Genomic DNA, 24,023 nt, shown 5'->3' with positions numbered 1-24,023 from the left:
TTGTAAGACAGCAGGCAAGTGTCTAGCAGCAATATGTACATATATAATGAGCAAATGAGATTGCAAGCAAGACACCTGCTGTTCCTGAGCGCAATAGCCATTGCTGAATATTGCATTATGGGATATTGTGTCTTGCATTATTGGCACTGCTTCATTCGTTTTATTTTTTCCTTACTGCTCACGTGCTGCGGTGGTTGTTTTGCAGGCCGAGTGGGGACCCCCCATTTCATGGCCCCTGAGGTGGTGAAACGGGAGCCCTACGGGAAGCCCGTGGACGTCTGGGGCTGTGGCGTTATCCTGTTCATTCTGCTCAGCGGCTGCCTGCCGTTTTATGGGACCAAGGAGAGGCTGTTTGAAGCAATCATCAAGGGGAAATACAAGGTAGCAGTCTGCTTGCACAGCTCGCGTCTTGGCACCTTCTCTTCAGCGAGATTAAACTTTTTTTGTGTGTGTGCGCGCTGCGCCCGGCTTTTTGTTTAGGGAAATGTTGTAATCTCACACTTTAATCTGGCACATCTCAGTACTAATGAACGATTGTCATCCAAGCCGTTTGTACTGCCTGAGCTGCGCTCTCATCGTTGCAAAAACAAATCGCCCAAGCTATTGCTTCGCCTAATGCGATTGGAGTGTTCCATGTGAGCATACAGTCATTTGTCATTGACAGGAGTAATCTTTTTTTCTTTGAATGATCAGAGTTGCATAAGATTATAGCCCCTTTATAAACCCTACACACATGGTAGAACTGCATGCACAAAAAATAAGAGCAAAATAAACATTTCACATAAGCATGCCTCTCTTGCAGAAGTTCCAGCGGTACCATTAAGGAAGGATGATGCTTATTTTGCTTGCAAATGTTGTGTACTGTTGATAAAGGACTCATGATGGTATTATTTAGCCCCATTTGTATGAAGTCTTACTTTATTTTTTTCCTGAGGAAAAGTCTAACAAAACCTCTTGCCTTATTGTTTTTTTTATCAAAGCTAAAAACAATTCATGCAATGATATAGCACTTTTAGTCTCTCACATCTGCACAATTATAGGCCTCATGTTTGATCCATGCTATAAGAATTGTTTTAAAGTACCAGTTTAAAAAAAAAAAATAAAAACTATTTTCGTATTCGGTCCTCTTTTTTCTCAGACTTCTGTTAGCACTAATCGTTAACTTCCCAGTTTCAGGTAAACAAGCCTAGACACACAACTTTCATTTCTGTATTGTGTGTTTAACTAGCTTTGAAAACAAACGATTTAAAGCAGTTAGAGGTCTTTAGATGTAGGAATTGCCTAGTTCATTATGTCGAACCTGAACACTGTCCGTGCAAACAAGTCTAGCAGGTATCAGGTGTCTGGCAGCTGTCAAGTCACAATATAGCAACTTTGAAACTCATTATACAATTGAATACGCTTTGTTTTATAAAACAAATCACTCTTCACTTATAAAGGACGTTTATTACATTTAGCAGCATAGGGAATTTTTCTCTTGCTGTTGTCCTTGTTGCTTGAGACTGAAGAAAAGGTGAGGGAAAATGTCTAGTGAATTGTAAATCGGCTGGTTCCTTGAATCTGATAGGCACCCGAAATAAAACCTTCACTCTCACCTCACTTTGCGTTCCTTTTATGAATGGATTCTTCCCAATTCCTTACTTTTGCTCTTCAGCTTTCTCTTAATCCTTTCAGTTTAACAACGAATAGTAAAAATGTCATGTAAGTGCAATAGAGGCCTTCTTTCACAGTCATAGTGGGCCTGTCTGAAAAGCTATAATTCCGTAGGCCCAGGCCGGCCAGGCCTTTGTCACCCTCTCAGTAGCATTAGGTCCTAAAGATTAAACAGGTACAGTTCGGCAAATAAGCAGTAAATATAGATTATTAGGAGCTCAACTGAAACGATGACCTGCAGCCTCTTGGAGACAGAGAAAACGTCTTTATTTTTGCCCCGGAATTGCTGAGAAGTCCTGTAAGGTTCTACTGTATCTGCTTCCAAGTGAAGGGAAATTAGGCCCGACTCTAAGGGCTCTGCTGAAAGACACTGGGTGACATGACTCTTGGTTCAGTTGATCAGACTCTCTCCAAGATCATTTTTAAGTTGGTGAAAGACTTAAAATGTGTGGGGGGAGTCGGTGCACCTGTCATTTTCCTAGTAGTGGTTATGTCATGTGTTTGGAACAATGCTGCTGTGCTTTTTAACGTGTTCTTAGTGCTCTCCATTTTTGGTGTTTATTCTACAGTGAAATTAGAAGTCAGTTATTTACACCGTCATTGGTATTATTGTTCGTCATGTCCACACTGTCCTACTAAATACTGGATAAATACTGTTGAAAACATCTCATTCAGAAACTGGCAAAAATACACTTGCAAATGTATCCAGCAATATCTGTTCCTTAAAGAGCTGAAGTTGGTTCAGGGGATTGAAATGGTATTGAAGTGCTGAGGCTGTGCACCCTGACTGAAAGAAAAAGAAAAAGTTTTAGAGGAGTCTTACTCAGAAACCTTTGTTTTTCTGGTGCAGCCTAGTAGCGGCTTTAAAACGAGACTCTCTATAGCCTGAATTTCTGTTTTTGCCTAAAAAAGTAAGGGTTCATATTTGTTGAAATTGAAATATTTACAGGCAGTAGTACTTAGACTTTTCTGATGTTGTTAGGCACACCCATAATTAAACTGTTATTTGTCAATGTTGCAGTATGGGATGCTTTCAGTTACAGTATGAGTTTTCTATATCTTTCAAGAATCATGAAGGCTATACAGTAGTTCCAAAGAATGATGATTCATCTACAGTGACTTCAGTCACTGATTATTAATCAGATTTGAGTCAATGATTAATAATAAGTGATAAAACTCAAAATAGAAGTTCTCTTTTTTTTTTCATCCATGCAAAGGGAAACTGTAGAATGCACACCTCAAACGTGGCTCATATACAATAAAAGTTTTAGTGTCACAGATGGGCTGAAAGGCTCCCTCTCGTCTGAAACATTTCTTACACAATTCAGACTCTGGCCAGTGTCCACCTCGACTCTGAACTCCTATGTCTCTTGGCTTGATTTTGCAACTCTTCCAGGCCAGAAGCCCAGATTCAGAGTCTGTAGACGTTTTCTACCGGCTGGACTTTTGAGTCCCGATGAGGCTGGAAAGGGTTTAATACAGTACCGAACTGAAAACAGGTGGCTGAAAGGCATGTACACAAGGATGCTGACAGACGTTCTTTTAGGAATCTAAGCCATGGAGAAAAAAAGAATGCATTACAGATGAGTTATTAATGTGTTAGTTGTTCATAATTCTTTCACAGGGGTCATCCCAAATTTTCGAATGCGTCACTTCATCGTAACTGTGCCTAGCAGGACAGGTGCACTGCTGTCCCATCCTGTCTCCATGTGTCTGGCCGGATGCTCACTCTGGATTTGTTTTCGTTGTTTCGCAGATGAACCCCAGGCAGTGGAGCCACATCTCCGAAAGTGCCAAGGACCTGGTTCGCCGCATGCTGATGTTGGACCCCGCGGAGAGGATAACAGTGTATGAGGCCCTCAACCACCCCTGGCTCAAGGTGGGGCTCTGCAGATTAACAGGACGGGTCCCCAGACGAGCTTAAGCCTGAGAGCAGTTTTCTTTGCAGGCCTGTTCTTGACCCCTGCAGCACCGCAAGTGTTTCTGGGCTCTGAGCCGTCACATAATGCCACTCGTTTATCTTCTGCGTGCAAAAAGGAATGCATTTAATAGGCGCAGTATTTCAGTTACGTGTCAAATGTGAATTTAAAAAAAGCATGCCACTGACAGATTTCACGTTAAAGTTCTGGAATTCAGATTGCTGTTTCTACTTCAGTGTCTTAAATAAAGGTGTTAATCTATTCAGTGCTTAGAAGAAGCAGACCCTCTTTTCTCATGTTATGCTATTAAGATCCGCTCCATCTCATTTAAGATAATTATAGCAAAGCAATTTTTAAGCACGATTTCAAATGAGTAGTCATATCCTGTTAGAGGATCTCCGCTTGACTGTCTCCAGCTATACTAGAGAGACCAGATCCTGTGCACAAAACAGATTCTTCAGTGGCTTTGTATTATATTGGTTGCAGCTTGAAAATACCCATTTCAGTTACATATATTTCATGAGGTGTAAGTGCAGTAACAACAGTGGGAGACAGTAACTGTTAATCTGTGCTAAACGAGTAAAGGGCTGAGGCATTCGGTGGTAGAATTCACACCTGGCCCGCAGGAGGCCTAGGTTTGAAACCCAACCAGTGCATTGCTGCTGCAATACTTTTCCAAACAGGCTAGATGGGCGGCATGGTTTGGAACCATTCTTCTGTAACGGACATAATTGGCCTTCAGCAGTGAATCCCCTTGGAGTTTGAGTGATGAGCTTTCCAGACACTCGACATACAGATTGACAGGAGCAGAATATCAGTTTTGGCATAAGTGAAAAGGCCCACAGCACCGTAAAACAACAGAAAACAAGTTTGATAACCACATAGTAAAACTTGTAAATCTTTAATTAACGCTGTCGGTTCAGAGAGGAGAGTAAATGCCAGAGCTGTCACAGGGCGCAACATAAAAAGCTGCAGTGATGTACTGTACCAAGCGCATAAGCTTGGTTTTCTCTGCCCACGTGCCATGTCTGTCTGCTTTCCGTGTCGTCTTCCTCTTAAGACAACCAGCGAAACGTGACTTGTTCCTCTTCCCCCAGGAGAGAGACCGTTACGCATACAAAATACACCTCCCGGAGACAGTGGAGCAGTTGCGGAAATTCAATGCCAGAAGGAAATTAAAGGTACTGAACTTCATCGAGCTGTTTCTGCATGGTGCCCAACAGTTTTTTTTTATTTAAAAAGTAGGAATAGGTCTGACTGGCTCAAGCAGGACAGCCAAGCCTCAGTTCCAGTTCACTTGCAGACTAGCTTGGGATTCCCCAGCCGATCATGCACAATTAACGCATGGAGTGCCACTCAGGGAAGGATGGGAATAGCCATCCTGGGCTCTCAGGGACCTGTGGTGACCCCTGCAGTCTGCCAGGTGCTTACAGCTATGCAGTGCTGTCAATAAGGGATGCACTTCTCTTCCAATCAGAAGTGGTCTTGTGGAAGGGGGCGGTCCAGCCTGTGATGTGTTAAAAGACGATTGGCTGTAAGGCGGGTGGGTTAGAAGAGCCTGCCTACACTTCCTCCTTCTCCCCTGTGTGAGGTCATGGGGATCACAGCTGTGAGAGCAGAGATATGAAAAACACACAGTTTGCTCACAAATCAGGAGAGCAAAGCCAAAAAATGTATTCTAAATGAAAAAATGTGTAACTGTAATTCTTTTTCTATTGTTCTGTGTTTTTTCGTTATGGTGTATTTGTTATAGTAAACACTTTTCATTTCATTATTTTTTCGGTTGAGGATTTTCTATTAAGCCATTGCTGGTTTCATCAGCAATCCATTATAAAATGCCCACTAGTTGAGTAGCAGTGTTGAAATACAGAATGAAGAGGATGTGTACTTTCCTTTGTTTTCTGGGCAACAGCGGAACAACTGAGGCTGTGTGTGGCCTTCATCTGACCTGAATCTTTGAACCAATGCCCCTTGTATAATATAAGGCCGCTTGGAAAAGCTTTTCCCAGCCTGTTTTTACTTGGGCTGTCTTACTTTATTTGGAGTGTAGCATTGTTGATCAAAAAGAGTATAGGTATAAAAACGAAAGAAAAGGCAATCAAGGTTCTCACAATCTTACTTGGGATTCGGACTCATTAACTTTATAACTTAGTATTGGGAGTGTGCTATAGACCACAAAAATGCACACACGCCTTCTTTTTTATACCTCGATCTAGATGTGGCTAATAAAGACAGCAGCATAATTCAGAACACGTGATGCTCTTTAGTTTCTGTTGGTGAAAATAGACAAGCTTTTGAAGAAGGATATTTCCTCTCTGAAATGTAGAATAGAGAAACGTAATGTTTCGGCCGTTTCTTCAAGTGTTAAGAAGCAATTGTGTTAACGGACGTGATCAAAATTTAATAGGTACAGAGCAATTTTTGAAATACTGTAAACGGTGGGGGAAAAAATGACTCTCGATAAACATCCAAAAACATTTCTGACCTCGAATAACTGACCTGGAAATCTTATTTTGTCACTTGCAAATTCACTGTTTGTTCTGTTTGCGCTGGACGCTTCCTCACTGCCCACAGTGCAGTGTACTGAAGCAAAATGGCTGCAAACATCTGCTACTATGAGCAGTTAAAAAAACTCCATTTGCATTGGCTGCTTGTGGCTTGCTTATCAAGCTCTCCATCTTGTTACAACGTGATTATATCTGAATTAGGCTGTTCCTCAAGTTATGTGCATCTGCATGACTCTGAGATTATAGATGGAGAACCAACTGCAGGCGCAAAATGGGCCCCTGTGGTGAATTACTGCCCCAGGCCTTCCAATGTTTAAGACGGATACCTGCTGTGTGACCACGAACTTCAGTAAAGCTCTTTGAGGTGCCGTGATACCTCTGTTGGTGCAAAACGGGGAAAAAGTCATTTTGAGTTTCAAGACAAAACACTGAGGCTTGGACACAGCCGATGGCTGCACATTTCCTCTCTTGGGTCCAGTGGCAGTTTTTCTGAAGCAAGTCACGTATCTTGTCGTAGCTTATCGGCAAGGTTTATCGTGATGGCAGCAGCTCATTTTCCAAAACTGCCTGTGTTCCTGCCACACTTGAGGTTTGCTTATTCCCACCCTTATCAGGAATGTCCGGGCCCCGCAACAAATGGATTCATCAGCGCCGTCCAAGGGAAGCTGCTTGTTAGGTGCCTGATCCTTAAGTTCATCTAAAGTAATAGCGTTTAATCTCTCAATCTTTCCAGTGTTGTTCTTCACTGTCATTGGTCATGTTTTACTCCACTAGCTTCAGCTTAATGAGAATTTGCACTACCCTGTGTATATGGCTTTTTATAGACACCCACAGAGGTTATGTACAGAAATGCAATTTCAGACCAGCGTTGCTGTAATACGGTATATATATAAAAGCCACGTGATGTATGAGCAAAGTCTTTAAGTTAATTAAAGGATGTGGACGTACTGTTAAGATGTGTACAGTATTGGAGCAGACCAGTGTCTAAGGGGCCTCTTCTGTAAAGTCCGGACTCTCAAGTACCTCTCTCAGCTCTGTTCAGCCCAATGATCAGTACATTATGGACAAAAGTGCTATGTATTGTTTGTCCTATTCATGTTCTTACTGTGGCTAAGTTCCTGTAGGCAAAGGTTGTGCCTGACCGCCATTTTATACAGTTTAAAGTGTAATCTTGTGACCCAGTTTCTCCTCTGAAAAGATCGTTCTTCGGTTACACCGATGGCTGATCACCTGAAGGCCCACACACCTGCTGGTTTTTGTTCCAGTTGAGCCTCTTGACTTAATTGATGCCTTAATTGAATTAACTAATTAGTTGATTGGAAGTTTTTTTTGTATTCAAAAGTTGGGGATTTTATTTACATGGAATATTCAATAGTGAGCAAGGAGTAGTCAGCAGTGGTCAATTTGATGTAAATTCTCTTGATCAAGCCTTTATTCAACAGCTGAGCTTTAGGCCTTCAACACGTTTAAGAGATGGAAACAGTCAAACTATTATCATCCTGATCATGGTGATACTATGATAGCGTGTTATCATCAAGTCAATTATGGGTTCGATTAAATAACAGAGCTGGGCTGCAATAGCAATCTGCAGGTGTGTGGGCCATCAGGCCAGGATTGGGAAGCCTTGTAGTGATTTTCCCTTTGTAATCAGTTTGTCTTGCAGCTGGGTTTCCGTGTTGATTCCTTTTGGGTGTACTAGCATAGTCCTTTACAGTCGGCAGCAGGGACGCAGTTTGACTCATTCTTGGAATGCCTTGTGGTTTTTTTCTGGGTCTTATGTTTCTGTACTGTGCGCCGGCTCCAGCTGTGCGTCTAAACCCATGTTCCTCTTTTTTTTTTAAAGGGATCGTTCATCGAAATTGACCTTTCTGGGCTCTCAGTTTTCTGAGAGATGAGGTCCCTTACCCTGCAAGGAGGTTTTAATAAATAATTTTTTTTTCCTTCCTGCCCAGAATAATTAACCTGTCTTTTATTTACATATCATGTTGTGTGGTTCTATACTGTCTTTTCCTTTGTAAAAGCTTTTCTTTTGACCGTTGTCAGTGAAGTGTGTTGTACAAGGTCAAAGAAATTCCAAATTATATTTTGTATTTCAGTTACAAAATTAATCACTTATTCACTGAACTTTTGCCTATTAGATTTTTAGACAACTTTTTTAGAGGGATGTTTCCTTTATTTTGGCCGCTAGAACATGCAGTTTCAGACTGGAACCTTTGCTTTTGATCAAGTTCTGTTACACTGCTTTTGATTTCATGGTTCAGCTTGTCCCTGAAAAGCAGGTTGATTGCAACGAGTCTGCTGACCTTGAGAGATTATTTTGAAACAAGACATTTTTCAGATGCTTCAATCCATTAACAATAAAGGAGAAAGGGATTTTGCTCAGGAGCTTAACACATGTATTTTCCCCCAGGGCGCGGTGCTAGCGGCTGTTTCCAGCCACAAGTTTAACTCTTTCTATGGAGACCCACCCGAGGAGCTGCCGGACTTCTCCGAAGACCCCACTTCCTCAGGTATGTCTCACCCGTATGTCCTCCCACTGCTGTAAAAGACTGGCTAGACTTCACTTCCCTCACAGGTGTGTAATATAAAGCTCTGTGCTTATGCTTGTTTTATTTACTCAAAATGGCAGGAGCACCTTTTCCCTGGCTGCAAATATGACCTTATCTTCTCTTTCAGAGCTCAGATATGCTAAGCTAGTGTTCAGATAGTTGCATTGGTTTTATTTTTTTACCATTCTAAACGGTTTTAGTTTGGTTTTTAGGTGTTATTTCAGGTGTAATTCCGCAGTTCTGCAAAATTTGAAAGGCATTCACACATTCTTTTATGATGCCTGGTGAAAATGTTGAGGTTCAAATAGTTTTTTTTGTGGAGAATTTTTTTTCTCCTCCGTACTCATGCTTTTTTTTCACGTTTCAGAAGCAATGTGTTTTCCTTCATTTATAAAATTCTGAGATTTGCTGCCCATTCACAGCATTACTCATCAATTTGTGCGACAATAGATTGTTGCAGGTGGGTGAAGAGTTCATGGTGTTTTTTACATCTAGTGGATCTTAATTTCCTTTCTTCCTTTTCTAAAACAGAACTGAGCCAGCAGTGAAGCTGAAGAATCAAGGCAGTTTCACTAGCTTGTCAGTATTAAGTTGTGCACTTCGATGTGAAGCAGTCTAAGCCAAGCTTCTGGTCAAGACTTAGGTATCTGGGTGTATTCCACGCCTGTAGTCAAAAAAAAAAGTGACACTGCTCTCATTTCTGGCCACTGTTCTATTTCAGTCACAAACACACAAGCTGATTTACTGCCAGTGAGTGTATTCTAGACCAGGCTGTGAAATAGTATTTAAAGATTTTCGTGACAGCAGGTCATGTTTTTAACACTTCATACATATTGTTGACAGCCAGTAATAGGTAGGCTGTTTCAGTTTCAGAAACAGAGAAGTGCTTCTGTTCTGTATTGTGGTTTTTGAAATTTCAAAAAGTCAGTGGCTCCTTGTGTTGTGTGAAAAGTAATCGGTTACTAAATCAGTATTTTATTTTCATACTTTTTTTTACTGATGTCAAATTTTCTCTCCAGTGTCTCTGGATTAATAAATAATCTAAAAACTCCATTGTTGCCCACATGGCCTTCATTCTTGTCCTTTGAGAGTTTAACAGTCTGGTTACAATGAATGGCTGAGTAGACCAATGAATGAAAAAACTCTTGAAAATCAAGTCCTTTATTTATAATTACAGTCTGTTCTGAAGTATCTCTATCTCTGACTTTTAAGTAAATGTGGTATGATCTGTGAACTTTGTAAACCCAAATAACACCACTTATCTCCTTCATATGTGTACAAGACTAAAAATAAGGTATCACCTTTAATTTAAACATTTAGAAATAGAATGGTACCGATATAAAAGTTCATAATTGGTCAAACAATCAAGATCAGAAGATCTAGTGAAAGAACTTTTCCAATAAATTAACCGGGATGTTTCTACAGTTTTTCTTTGGAAAGGTTAAAATAAGCATTTCATAAATAATCCCTGATTTACTTTAGTTAGCTTTGTATAATATGTAGTACTGATATGCTCCGTTTCATAGCCTTATTCACAATTGTGGTGTCTTCGTAATAGAAGAACTACACTTTTAGTACTGTAATGTATGGAGCCTTTTCAGTCCTGTGGAGTTTAATCTCTTTGCAATATTGTTTTCTTAAACAGGCATCATTTTTAATTTTTGTAAATTGGATTATGGGTGTAATTGTTAAGATGTTTCCACTACTTAAGTAAGATTTTGTTCCCCCTGTTTTAATCCAGGTGTTCTGCTAAGTTTGTGTTTTGCAATAAAAAGTTTTTCTTTGTGGACTGTACAATGTACAATGTCTAACAGCCTCTGATAACTCTGCGAACTCTTGTTAATATTTGTTGTTTATCCTAATGCTGCCCTCCTTCTAGGACTGCTAGCTGCAGAAAGTAGGTATCCCTTGTTGCTTCTGAGTTTGGATTTAACTGTGTGCATTGTCATTTATCAGACATATCCTTCTCTTCCCACGTGTGCACTGGTCAAACCTTTAATACTGCCTTCATGCTCCACCTCATGGTAGAACGTAAGAAAGGTGACTAACAAAACAGTAATTGATTGTGTACTAGTGGATCTGATTGTTCCAAGGATCTCATCCAGCCTTTTTTTTTTAAAAAAAAGACTCCAATGCTTCAACAACTTGGCTGGGCAGTTTGTTCCATACTCCTACAACTCTTTGTGTATAGAAGAGCCTCCTGTTCTCTACAAATGCATTTCCATGTAGTTTCCTTCTGTGTTCTCTGTCAGATGTTCCATCATTGGTAATCTCTTTTAAGGGCTGTGCACAAGACCAGGCCTTTGCAATAGTTTCCTTTAACAGTTTCAGTAAAATGTTTTTCTTTTTTATTAGCCCTTGACCCAGAAGCTTCAGTCGGTCAGGTGGTCAGGGTGCCCTGAGGAAGAGGGCAGATCTGTTTCTAGGAAGACTGAAAATTCAGTGACCCTTAATAAAACGTCTGGACTGTGACCCTTGTTGCCTGGAATTCTCGTTTCCAAATTGATTTGAAATGGAAGAAATCATTAGACCTATCTTGTTTATAAAGCAGGCCATGGCTATTTTAAGAAACCGACATCTTAAAAATGCAAAATATTCTGTCATCTCTTGAAAAGATCAACTCATCTGAGGTCAATTGAATGTGTTTGTGCAACCCCTAAAGCCAAAAGGTTACCAGGAGAAAACGTATGTGAATGACAGCTCAGCATATTTTGTCAGAGACTTTTCCGACAACACAGGAAAAAGGAAACTTTTTAAAGGGAACTTTTGCAATAGACTGTCTGCACAGACTTGCACAGGAAATGCAAACACTCTTGAAATGGGGCGCTCTGATCTTGTACGAACTTAGTCATCTGTTACTGCAAGATCACATCTTGGGTTTGTCTGTCTGTCTTTGAAAGTCTTGTATTAGACATGGCGAGTACATGAGCACCCTCAGGGTAATTAAATCTCACAGTGGTTTTAATGACTGAAACCAAAACTGTCTAAAAAATATTTTTAAACGCATTTTACTGTACTCACAAGTTTTTTCCAAGTTCATTTCTGGTCATCATTAGCCAGTTACAAACTCGTCTGCGGAATAATGTGTCATTTTAGTTTGCAACAAGGCAGTATTAAAATGTTTAGAACTCATACCAGAAATCAGACCAATGTCATTTACATATTCCTCCTCCCTCATCATAGTAACTAATGGCATTTTGCATGTTGTCCTTCAACTCCGACATGGCAGGTGTGGCATGTGGGATGAGTGTGTCTAATTTTAGGATCCAACCTGCATTAGACTCGAGCCCATTGTGTTGGTAAGATCCAGGAGGTGACTTTTTAATGCATACCTCTGTTTTGCAAGAAAGGTTAGCTTCCGAATGAGGACAAAAAAAATGATATTGCCAAGCAAGAAGGAAACTTTTAAAATTACTTCAGTTTAGTACCTTAAAAGTTTTTTTATCCTGGCTTTAAATGCAAGTGGAAAGATGATTCTGCTCTGGAGATTTTATTTAATTGCAGTTCCCGTTTCGGGGACGAGAATATAAATTGTTTCCTAGCATCCCTTTTAAGAATGAACTAGGGTACGTATTTCAACAGAGGCCACAGTTCATCTGTAGCCACAGCATTATCTAGGTCATTTAGCAAGAGCTGGGTAAATATAGAATGTGTATGAAAGTCCAGCCTTGTGTAATATTGATTCTAACAGCATCCCAGTGCATGAAGATAGGATCTCCCTGCTCAGTCGGTTTGTTGCTTTCCTCACTTGTACTGAAGTCCTCTACATTTAAAAAGGTGATTATTCCTAAATTAGAAGTGTCTATGTATTTAAGAAACAAGACCAACAGGGTTTAGAATTGCGTTGGTACTGTGCTGTTTGTTTTCTGGTTATTAAATAAAAGGCCTTCATTGTGGGAAAAGTTTGCCTTATTTCAAAGATAGTGCTTTTGTAAATAGTTGTTATTCCCAGATATTTTTTTTTCTTTTTCCACGTAGTGCGTGAGAGTCATGCATGATTTGGATAATCGCTGTTGCGTTGAAGGTGATGCCTCAGTGAGGAGCACATCCCTGGATCAAAGGTCCAAGTGTGGGCTGGAGTCTGAGCTGGTGGTGTTGTCTGTTTGTGTGTCTGGGCGCAGGGGCGGTGTCTCAGGTGCTGGACAGCCTGGAGGAGATCCACGCGCTGACCGACTGCAGCGAGAAGGACCTGGACTTCCTGCACAGCGTGTTCCAGGACCAGCACCTCCACACACTGCTGGATGTGAGTACACACCACCCCACACAACACATTAACCTGGCAGGGGACACCCAGGGGGTACATCACCTGTCTCTTTTACTCTTTTTACTGTGTAATAACCGACTGTAGTGGAGAACTGCTTTTCTCAAAAAATGTACTTTAACGTAAAATAGGCAGTGGTGAATTAGTATACATGTGTGTCTTATTGGCTGCCAGTTTGTTAAATTAGTTAATTCACTGGAACATCTTTGCTTAAAACCTTTATAAATTAGTGACTAATACTGTTATATGTTTAGTGTGAAATGCTGTATACTGTGTCAACCAGAAGCTTGTGGAGATAAGTAGAGGCCCTGACCTGCTGATAGCACATCTGTTAATACGTACCATGCAGAAACAGATCTGTATCTGACAGCTTTGTGCAGCTATCTGCAGGGGCCTCTGTGTTTTTTATAATGCACATCTACACACCCCTTTCTTGCAGGATCTCTTCTGATACATCAGGGCTCCTTCTTATTGTGTAAAACAAAGTGTAAAATTTAAACAGATTTGTGGCTTGAATTGGATTTGTGCAAAATATCGGTGAAGAAACAGAAAATAACAAGTGGAAAATAATGTTTAAAACAACCGTATTATTGTGCTTTGTTTTCTACGTTTTTCAAGAGTGAATTTAGTTTGTTTTGAAGAAGAAACCTAGTTATCCAAAGTTCATCCAGCAGTTTCTTGGAAGAATTTAAAGGAATGTGCACGTTTTGGATTGGTTTATAATGTCGCCTTTCACTTGGAGTCAATTCCCAGTTTGCTTTGTTTTTTAATAGTATTGTAGAAAAATCCTCTTCATTGATTTGTTGGCTAATGCCAGCTCAGCAGGCTGTATTGATGCTGTCTTGTAAGTTGATGCTCAGCCAGATTGTTGCCAGTGCATATCTGCAGGGACTAATTCACAATGCAGTGGGCAGGACTTCAGCTATTTCTTCTGAAGTTGCAGAATTATTTTTTTGAAAACTGTCATCCCTCGAGGCCTCTTTGCACTATGACCTCGCATGTTGAAATAATTAGGAGCCCATTTTTGTCTTGTCGCATCTCCTGTCTCACTCCAGTGTTATGGATCTAAATCCCCTTAAATCTCACTGGTCAGTCATTTGCACTTTCTGTCCAGTTTTCTTCCATTTGCTTCTCATCACAGCAGTTTAAATTATAGCTCTGTTGAATCTACATGACTGAAACATTATTATTTGTAATTGGCCCAGCTGTGCTCTAAATGGGTTTCTCAGGATTTTCCGGCCTAAGGCACACTTGGTTTAATGTAAGTGCTGTGCAACACTTCAACCCACACAAACCCACACACACAGCCCCCATTACCCATAAAATATTTAAACAAAATCTTGCAGGAGTACTGTCGACTGACGAGCCTTCCTGTAAAATCTGTTTTAAATATAGGCTCCCAATAAACACTGCTGCTCAATTAATGTGTGGATTTAAAAAGATGAAAAAATGAAAACTAGGGTTTTTAAGCTTTGTTTAACAAAGACAACCCAAAAACTGAAACTGTGGATGCTAAAGTCAAAAACTGTCCTTACTATTATTTTTTATCATCTGCAAAACCCCTGAATTATTTAGTAAATATAAAAATGTCTCTTGATTTCAAGCTTCAGAGTGGTATCTTGTTTGTAATTTGTGATAACGCAGATGTCTTTTTGTTCTGTGAAGCCAGTGGTCATTGCTGGGTTTTTACATAAGAAGCTAAAGTTTGAATAAGATGAATCCTCATCTCTGTGTAAAGTTAAACTCTGCACAGATACATTTTTAAAAAAATATTCAGAACGGGATGTGATCCTTCTTATGCCTGGGAGCAGAGTGATTTGTTAGCTGCTGCAACCATGAAACCTGAATATCTGTGATGGGGTGGTTCTAGCACAAAGTCTAAAAAGAGGGAAAAACAAGAACTGTGTTCTAAAGCTCTTTCTAAACCTGAGACTCTAGTTGCATCATTTTCAGAGGATTTATATACCTTGATCTTGTTGAGCTGTAAGTAGACCTAAAAAATATTTTGTTCTATAAATAAGATTTAAAAAACATTTGCAGCCCTTTTTTAATCTTTTTTTGCCTCTCTTGTCTACTGAGGTTCAGCAACAGGACATCTTTTCATGCTTCCAGCTGATGTTTACTTCAAATATGAAAGTGTTCAATGTACACATTAACGCATAACAGACATGTTTTGACTTTCCACCAGTAAAGCAAAATACATTCTTTCAAAATTAGTGAGGTAACTTATTTATCAAGCGAGAAAACATCGATCGATTTGGTCTTCCTGTGTTTCCCACAGATCTCTTTTTTGAGAAGCATACTGTGAGAGCAGTTACAAACTGTATCTAGTCTGATAACTAGGTTAGAACCTTAGATCAGTTAACTATTTTGTGAAAGAAACCAGGGTTTTGGCATCCATAACATGGCTGGGCAGCTTGTCAGGCCACTCCCCCTGTAGTACAGTCGGTGAGGAACGCATCTCTCCACCAGTCAGTGCCCAACCTTCAGCAGGGGGCTGTACAGCCGACTGGGTCCAAGGAGGAGGCTGCCTGCACTTTCTCACTCTCCCCTGTGTGCGGTTGCGGGGTTCACAGCCAAGACATGGAAAAACTCCCGTTTATAAAAAGTGGTAATCGGTGATGCTAAATGTAAAATCTGAAAGCTGCTGACTTATTTGGCATTGAAAGATATAACATTGTCTATATTCTAGACCAGTGTGACCCTGGTGCAGAAGTGTCTTTGTACAGGATTTGGGTTTTTTTCCTCCACTGAGGTACTAATTTCTGTGCGTAATGTAACTCGCTGAACTTTTTCCTTATTTGGACCTAATTTTTACATATTTCCTGTTTTCAGTACAGAAAAATGCTTTGCTGTTTGTGCATTTTCTACAGCATCAACCAGAATCTACAGGGTCAATTTTTTCCTTGTGGAAAGAAATTGATCCCTGTGGTCCTGTACTTATATCACCCCAATTTGATCTCTCTCCCCTAATTCCTTACTGTGTCTTGCCTGGTAAGAACAGGAACTAAAAAAACAATGGCCTAATCAAGTCAATAATTCAATTAAGGGTTCACTTACCCTCAATAATGTTTAGTTGAAATTAAAACAAGTATCCACAGAGTTACTGCAGAACCAGTGCTGAAACCTGCTGTACTAGGTTAATCTAGCGCCATTAATCGCTGATCAAATTCAGAGTTACAGTACAGATCATTAGGCTTCATTGAAAGTTCTTTAAGGACCTTATTTTTTAAATCTGCAGTAAAAATGCTTTGTTTAATAATCAAAAAGGCTTAAATTGACTGTTCTTATTATATCTGAATAAAAATGAATTTGCCAGATTTTTTCACCTGCCAACAAAAACAAAATCCTGTAAACCAAATATATAAATGAGTTGTGTTGCAGTGTAAAACTTTAATGCATGCACACTTTATATTTACTATTTTTATAGTCTAAATGATTTCACTTTACAATATTTAACGTTTTGTTCATTAATCGCTATTATCCGGTTTCTCGAACTAATAGGAAACCTGTGGTGCAAGCTATCTGGTAAGAGCTATTTATTTTGCAGGTACAGCATGTATTCTGCACACTGACCACAGATTTTGACAGTTCACTGCCAAACGACGACGATGTCCATTGTATCTTGACAGGAGGGATTCACTAGGACTGCAGTAGAAACATAAACAGTGTAGGGGCTGTCAACAGAAATTGGTTCACACAGGTCTCAAGGAGTCTCCTTGAGCTTTGAGTGCACTCTCTGTAGAAGTAGTTGGTTTTGGAATGGAGTGACTTTGGTTTTTCAACTTGATGGTTTTGTGTTAGTCTAGCACATCTGTGTTTGTTTGTTCACACTTAAGTTTTTGCAAGCGCTTTTGGAATGTATTATGGGAAAAAAAAACGTCTTGTTTTTACCTTTTTGGGAGGGGGCTGATTTCAGTGTTTAACAGATCACACGAGCATAAACATATGACGAGTGGATTTGCCCCTACCTGCTGTAACCCCAGCAGGCTGAAATTAATGGCACTGACCGCACTGCCTGTGGAGCAACACAAAGCAGGGTAGACTCCAGCACAAGTTGCTTGTTTTAAACGGTAGGTCTGCGCGTGCCACTACTTTGGCACGTCAGATTGCTGTCTTTTCCTTTTTCAAGTGTTGGTCCCCCTGCTCCGGAAAGATCCCAGCTGGGAGATTTTTGTGAGGAGCCGGTGTTGTCAGAGGAGAGGGAAGAGGGAAGAGAGAGGAAGAGGGTTGCGGCCTAGCTGCCTGCGCAGAATGGAGATTGTTAAGGGGAACTGCCTCTGCTCAGCATTTCTGGGGTCTGCTTCCATGGGGCGCTGTGAATACAGATGTCACTACATTCACAAGCCAGACTTCCACACAGAAAAGGAGAACAAAGCCGGCTTTTGTCTGTATGGTGCCTTTTCATGTTGGTGGCTTCAGCAGTTTCTGCCTATCTGCTAGTCTGTACTAAACATGAAGACATCCTAAGAGTTCTCCTTTTAAATCGGAGACCGGCCTGCATTTCAAGCCCCTTTCTCTCTGGAGTAGGCATGTTGTGTACGCTGATGTACATTCATTCCGTTTCTGAAAGCTTCATAAAAATCTGCAGTCTTGCCGGTACGTGGGTGATTTATTCATTGATCTGTCCAGCACAGAATAGCCTAGTTGTGTGGAAGACATATTGTACCACTGTGTCAGACTGCAGTTTGTCACCTCTTCCTCTGCGTCCTGTGCATTCGTGCAGTTTTCGTTGTTCTGTTCAGGCAGGCAATTTTGCAAAGAATACTATGTGTGTCAAGGTTTTTGAGTGCAGACTGTGAGGTTGTTTTGTGGTTTCTTTTCTGGTAGTTTTGTGTCTGAGACCACCAGAGGCTGTTACTTGCAGGGCTCCAGTGCTCTCAACTTCTATATTTTTTTGTTTTTACTATTCAAGTCTTTTTTTTCCCCCCAAAGAGTACAAATGCAGCTGGATGTGGTTCTATTTTAAAGCTTAAAGTTTAAGTATAAAATATTTTTTTCTTGTTGAGTGTGTGTTGATTTTCACTGTTTGTCATTTACTTAGTAATGAGCTTTATGGTGTTTCTTCTATAAAGGATGTATGATTATTCTCCCAAGGAACCCTTGGTTTTTAATACATTAGATTGAAAGCTGCAGTTCATTGAATTATTCTTCTAGACACATAATTAAACTTTTTCTGTGTGACTGTAATAGTGTGAGACAGAATAATAACATCTGGGTAGATTATGGAGAAAGCATGCAGTAATTAAAGACTGTTTCTTATCGTGGTCTCAGGCATGGTTGCCACAATCCCAAAGCCAGATTTAAGGCTTGTATATTATAGCCAATTGCAGCTTTAAAAATGTTTTAAAATATGCAGACATTTATAGGATTTTGGGGGGATTCTGCACAACCTGTACATTAGTGGAATGTGGGAATCTAAGCCATACGATATGGTGAGAAAACGTATAATTCTGCAGTAAACTTGTTACAGTTCTGCAGTGAAGTAATTAACCTCTTCAGTAGTAACCCTATGCACAGCTCAGGTTGAGCTTATTCAGTCTGGGTCCACGGAAAGCACTTTTTAAAAAAATTCTGCAGACACTTGCTATCTGACGGGGGCTGAAATAAAGAAATTACTTTGCCTAAAACATTCTGGTTGACTGTCTAGCAAGCTGTGGTGCATGATCACAGTGCCTGGTCCAAGAAATGTGGAGTAGTGTTTGAGGAGATTCTAAAGGAATAAAGATTGGATGAGAGATGAGGTTTTGTCTTCTGGCCTATCTGCAGTGCCTTGTTTCAAAGACACCCACACTAAGCAGAACTCCTCGATGTTTTGTCTGTGTTGTATTTGTCAGGCACTGTGTTGTGCGCTGGATTGATCTGTGTGCAAAAGTAAAATGTTCACACCATACCACTAAGGTGGTTGAACTCTATAGGAGCAGCTTTCTTGTTTACACAATGAGCCTGAATGGAAATACATGGATAATAGCCAGCTATCTTGTGAAATAGTGATCACTCACTCTTTTTGCTTTTTTTTTGTATTTGTTGTCATTGTTTCCAGAGCCAGGCCCAGAAGTATTAATTGTGTTGTGAGCATCTGGAAAAATATTTGTTTTTAATTTACATAAAAGCACACTTAGACATGGTTTTAATATTACTTCAGTAACAGAGCACACTAATATATGAGTGTTTAATATTACTTTGTCATGAAAGAATGGACTTCTCTGAAATCTGACTGACTGGCATCTGTAGGGAGCTGATACTGGATAGTTGAAGGTTAACGTCATTTCTATGGTTTGTAGTGCTTTTTGATGGGTGAAAAAGGAAAGGTTCATACCTTGTAGTTATGTAGTTAACTGCATGCATCCAAATCAAGCTTCATTTTCTGAATAACTAAGGTATGAGGCCATTCAATCACCAGTCTTCTGAAGTGAATCAATTGCATTAACGGGCTGTTGGTACTGTTAGTGAATGAGATCAGTGCAGTCAAAGTAATCAGCCAAGGCATTGATCTGTATGTTTGTTTTTCTGTGCCATTTGAGCTTCGTTTTTCACATCAGATGAATAGAAAGGGATCAGAAGCTGAGACAAATCTGATTAAATCTGAGTCAGAGGAGCATTAGGGTGTTTCACAGAAAAGTGAAATTGTGTGGAAAATGTAATGCAGTCAAACAGGCATGTGTAGTTTAATAACTTGATTAACATCAGCTCATTATAGAGGAATAAAACTAACTTCAGTGTCCCTTTGTGCAAAGGATCACAGGAATTTTTTGTGCAAAGCTGGGTTTTGGTTTATATTGGTATTTTCAATTAAAAGTTGTGTCGTTTGAAATTAAATGCAGAGATGGTCAGTGGTATGCAGAATTGTTTCCCCTTTAAATAAGAACGTTCCTTTATCAATCCCAAGTTTTAAGTTTAGGAAGTTATAGGTGAAAGGGATCAAAAATAGATGATTTTGGAGTCAGTGGACATAAGTGCACATACAGTGCCTTGCGAAAGTATTCGGCCCCCTTGAACTTTTCAACCTTTTGCCACATTTCAGGCTTCAAACATAAAGATATAATTTTTTTATTTTATGTGAAGAATCACCAACAAGTGGGACACAATTGTGAAGTGGAACGAAATCTATTGGATTTTTGAAACTTTTTTAACTAATAAAAAAATGAAAAGTGGGGCGTGCAAAATTATTCGGCCCCCTTGCGTTAATACTTTGTAGAGCCACCTTTTGCTGCGATTACAGCTGCAAGTCGCTTGGGGTATGTCTCTATCAGTTTTGCACATCGAGAGACTGAAATTCTTGCCCATTCTTCCTTGCAAAACAGCTCGAGCTCAGTGAGGTTGGATGGAGAGCGTTTGTGAACAGCAGTTTTCAGCTCTTTCCACAGATTCTCGATTGGATTCAGGTCTGGACTTTGACTTGGCCATTCAAACACCTGGATACGTTTATTTGTGAACCATTCCTTTGTAGATTTCGCTGTATGTTTGGGATCATTGTCTTGTTAGAAGATAAATCTCCGTCCCAGTCTCAGGTCTTTTGCAGACTCCAACAGGTTTTCATCCAGAATGGTCCTGTATTTGGCTGCATCCATCTTCCCCTCAATTGTAACCATCTTCCCTGTCCCTGCTGAAGAAAAGCAGGCCCAAACCATGATGCTGCCACCACCATGTTTGACAGTGGGGATGGTGTGTTGAGGGTGATGAGCTGTGTTGCTTTTACGCCAAACATATCGTTTTGCATTGTGGCCAAAAAGTTCGATTTTGGTTTCATCTGACCAGAGCACCTTCTTCCACATGTTTGGGGTGTCTCCCAGGTGGCTTGTGGCAAACTTTAGATGAGACTTTTTATGGATATCTTTGAGAAATGGCTTTCTTCTTGCCACTCTTCCATAAAGGCCAGATTTGTGCAGTGTAAGACTGATTGTTGTCCTATGGACAGACTCTCCCACCTCAGCTGTAGTTCTCTGCAGTTCATCCAGAGTGATCATGGGCCTCTTGGCTGCATCTCTGATCAGTCTTCTCCTTGTCTGAGCTGAAAGTTTAGAGGGACGGCCAGGTCTTGGTAGATTTGCAGTGGTCTGATACTCCTTCCATTTCAAGATGATCGCTTGCACAGTGCTCCTTGGGATGTTTGAAGCTTGGGAAATCTTTTTGTATCCAAATCCGGCTTTAAACTTCTCCACAACAGTATTATGGACCTGCCTGGTGTGTTCCTTGGTCTTCATGATGCTCTCTGCGCTTTCAACAGAACCTTGAGACTATCACAGAGCAGGTGCATTTATACAGAGACTTGATTACACACAGGTGGATTCTATTTATCACCATCAGTCATTTAGGAAAACATTGGATCATTCAGAGATCCTCGCTGAACTTCTGGAGTGAGTTTGCTGCACTGAAAGTAAAGGGGCCGAATAATTTTGCACGCCCCACTTTTCATTTTTTTATTAGTTAAAAAAGTTTCAAAAATCCAATAGATTTCGTTCCACTTCACAATTGTGTCCCACTTGTTGGTGATTCTTCACATAAAATAAAAAATTTATATCTTTATGTTTGAAGCCTGAAATGTGGCAAAAGGTTGAAAAGTTCAAGGGGGCCGAATACTTTCGCAAGGCACTGTAGGCTTCAAAATGAGTTTGCAAAACAAGGATATCATTATGACGTCAACTATCGCAGTGCTTGTTTTCCAGATGCAGCTACCGAAGTGAAAGTACATTTTTTCATTCGTGTAGGGGTTCATAATGTGGGTCCTCTCTCAGAAACCTTACAAACCACAAGAGGCCTTTTGGCCAGTCGGACTCCTTGTCTGCATGTACCCAGATGATGAGAGGATGTCTTTGAACTGCTTCCTGAATGAGCCCACTGAGTCAGCACCTGCAGCACGGCTTTTTTGCCACAACACTTGGAATAAAAAGGTGCTTCCTCTTCTCAGACCTAAATGTCTGCCTCTTAATTCCACTCGTCATCCATTCACATGTTGTAAGGTGACTTCATGGAAAACTCTTTTAATGCAGTGGAAAGTTTATCGGACTATAAACTTGTAAGTGTATACCACTGTAAGTGGGGAAAACAGTGAGAAAAAATATCTCGGACATTTTACTTATTGAGTTCTGGCGATAAGGGGGAACATACAGTAACTTGTGGCGTTATTTCCAGGTATTCTGCCTTGTGCCCATAGCATGCCGGGATAGGCTCTGGCTCTCCCGCAACCCTGATTTGGAAGAAGCGGTCAGAAAAGGGATGGATATATATGCGTTCTCAATATACATATGCATATTCAGACCATAGCTATAGCTATGTAGATAACTTAAACAACTGATTTAAGGAGTTGTTTACATAGCACGCTAACCTATTCATGTGAATGATTTCTTTGAAGTGACTGCTTGCCATCTTACATGATGTGGGCAGGTTAGGTTCTGTGAAACAGACGCACCTTTTCGGATCTGTCTCAATTTAACCGCGGCTGTCTGTGAAGTGAGCATACCCTGATGTGGAACAGCAGTCACAGGCTTCGTATTTAGCTGTGGCTGTTCTTCCATTTTGAATTTCCGCTATGGGACAGGCATTTCTCCATGAAAAGTGTCTTATTTTATGTCAACGTAACAATAAAAGCACATTCAGGTATTTGTTTTGTGAAGATTTTGGTACCCAAAGAGGTCCCTGGTGCTGTTGGAATGCCAATGCACATCAGGCAGGCTTTCAGGCAATGTTCCCTCTAATTTTTAATGGCCTGTGTGTGCACAAAATTTCAAGTTGTGCAAATATTTTCCCCAGTGACAAAAACTTGTGCGCACTAAATTGAGTGTATGCAAAATTGTAAACCTGAAATTATTTTTTGTTAATATAGTTATTCTCATAGAAGCATAGAGATCCAAAAGACCAGGACAGCAATTCAGCGAGCCCAATCGTAGAGACGCAGTGTCGAGCGAGCATGAGCAAGGAGGTACGAGACTACCAGAGCATAGATATCGATTATCGAGTAGCAATAATATTGCCCACAGCCAAGTTGGGCCTCTGGCAGCCAGTCTCATGTGGTCAATTTAGCATTCTTCAGTTGACGACCGTGTTTGTTTTATTATTATCATACTTTTTTTGGAATTTAATTTTTTGTGCGCAGTTCAATTTCCTCGGTATGCTGATTTCATAACCTGTGTGCGCGTGCAGCGAGCTTACAGGGAGCATTGCTTTCAGGACACGTTTTGTTCCATTTCCCTTTTTCCATTCTTTATTCTAAGCACCTATTAGACTTTTGCTTTTGTGGCCGTCTGTCGGAAAGCTTGTGTATATGGTTTCATTTCACAGTTGCGACATTTCTCTTTTTAGTAGAAGAACAACAATCCAAAAGTATGTTAGTTTAAAATGTTTTCTGCTTGAGACCACTGAAAAGGTTGACGTTGAGCACACCAAACTGTAAAGAACTTGTTTAATTGTTTGCAGAAATGCTAGGGGTCAGGCGGGAGGCAGTGTTTTGTTCTCAAAGGTGATTGCGGCTGATATTGCTGTATATAGTTCCTCTCGGGTGCACATTTCCAGCTTTCTTGTTTGGCTTTGTGTTTTGGACCCCCTCCCCTCCCCAGCCTCACTTCATACTGTCGTCTCTCGGTGCAACAGGCGCATGACAAACCGCATGTCAAGACTAGAAGGGTCTGACCCCGGGTCCTCTGTTCATGTTCACGGGGCTCGGCTTAGGCGATCTGCTCAGAATCTGGGGGCGCTCCTTCAACTGCTCGGCTGCGAGGGGGATTCCCCTTCCTTTACTATGGTAAGACGGTAGGTTCCCCCACACACAGCAGCAGCGTCTTTCCAGCTAAGCCATCTACTGTAGGTTGTGTTCATTTTGAAACTACAGTGCTGGTTACTTTGTGCTAGATCTCTGTACTTATTCCATGTTTGGAAATTTTCAGCTTTTAAGATACCTCTGCAAGGTTTAAAAGGAAATCATTTTTACCAAAAGTTCAGTTCCTCTAACACAGACAGAGGCCGGATTGTGAGCTCAGTAAAACATGTCTCGGGGACTGGCCTGACCTCCATGCTGCATGAATGCAGGATGCACTGCAATGCAGGTGATTCCAGAAAGGTGCTGCTGTGGAGAGCAGGGCAGTAGCAGGGTCAGCTGGGGCCATATTCTTGGTCCACATCCTGGCTTTTCTCCTCCATT

General features: G+C 40.6%; 1 protein-coding gene across 18 annotated transcripts in view; it reads left to right on the top strand.

Annotated features, from left to right (window-relative positions):
* Positions 1-24,023, top strand: part of caska (calcium/calmodulin dependent serine protein kinase a) — a 263,444-nt gene that overhangs the window by 189,071 nt on the left and 50,350 nt on the right. For 10 of the 18 annotated variants that reach the window (XM_088915067.1, XM_088915062.1, XM_088915053.1 and 7 more), the window contains exons 7-12: positions 206-381; positions 3,410-3,532; positions 4,670-4,753; positions 8,490-8,589; positions 10,508-10,525; positions 12,750-12,871. In XM_088915067.1, the coding sequence (XP_088771193.1) occupies positions 206-381; positions 3,410-3,532; positions 4,670-4,753; positions 8,490-8,589; positions 10,508-10,525; positions 12,750-12,871 (623 nt within the window). The remainder of the gene's footprint in view (positions 1-205; positions 382-3,409; positions 3,533-4,669; positions 4,754-8,489; positions 8,590-10,507; positions 10,526-12,749; positions 12,872-24,023) is intronic. The other 8 variants (XM_088915059.1, XM_088915068.1, XM_088915064.1 and 5 more) reach the window with 1 other exon arrangement.

This window comes from Atractosteus spatula, chromosome 4, assembly GCF_055471065.1.
Source record: "Atractosteus spatula isolate fAtrSpa1 chromosome 4, fAtrSpa1.hap1, whole genome shotgun sequence".
In the NCBI taxonomy this organism is placed as follows: Eukaryota; Metazoa; Chordata; class Actinopteri; order Semionotiformes; family Lepisosteidae; genus Atractosteus; species Atractosteus spatula.
Note: the sequence above shows the minus strand (reverse complement) of the source record. Positions and strands in the feature narration are given on the sequence as shown.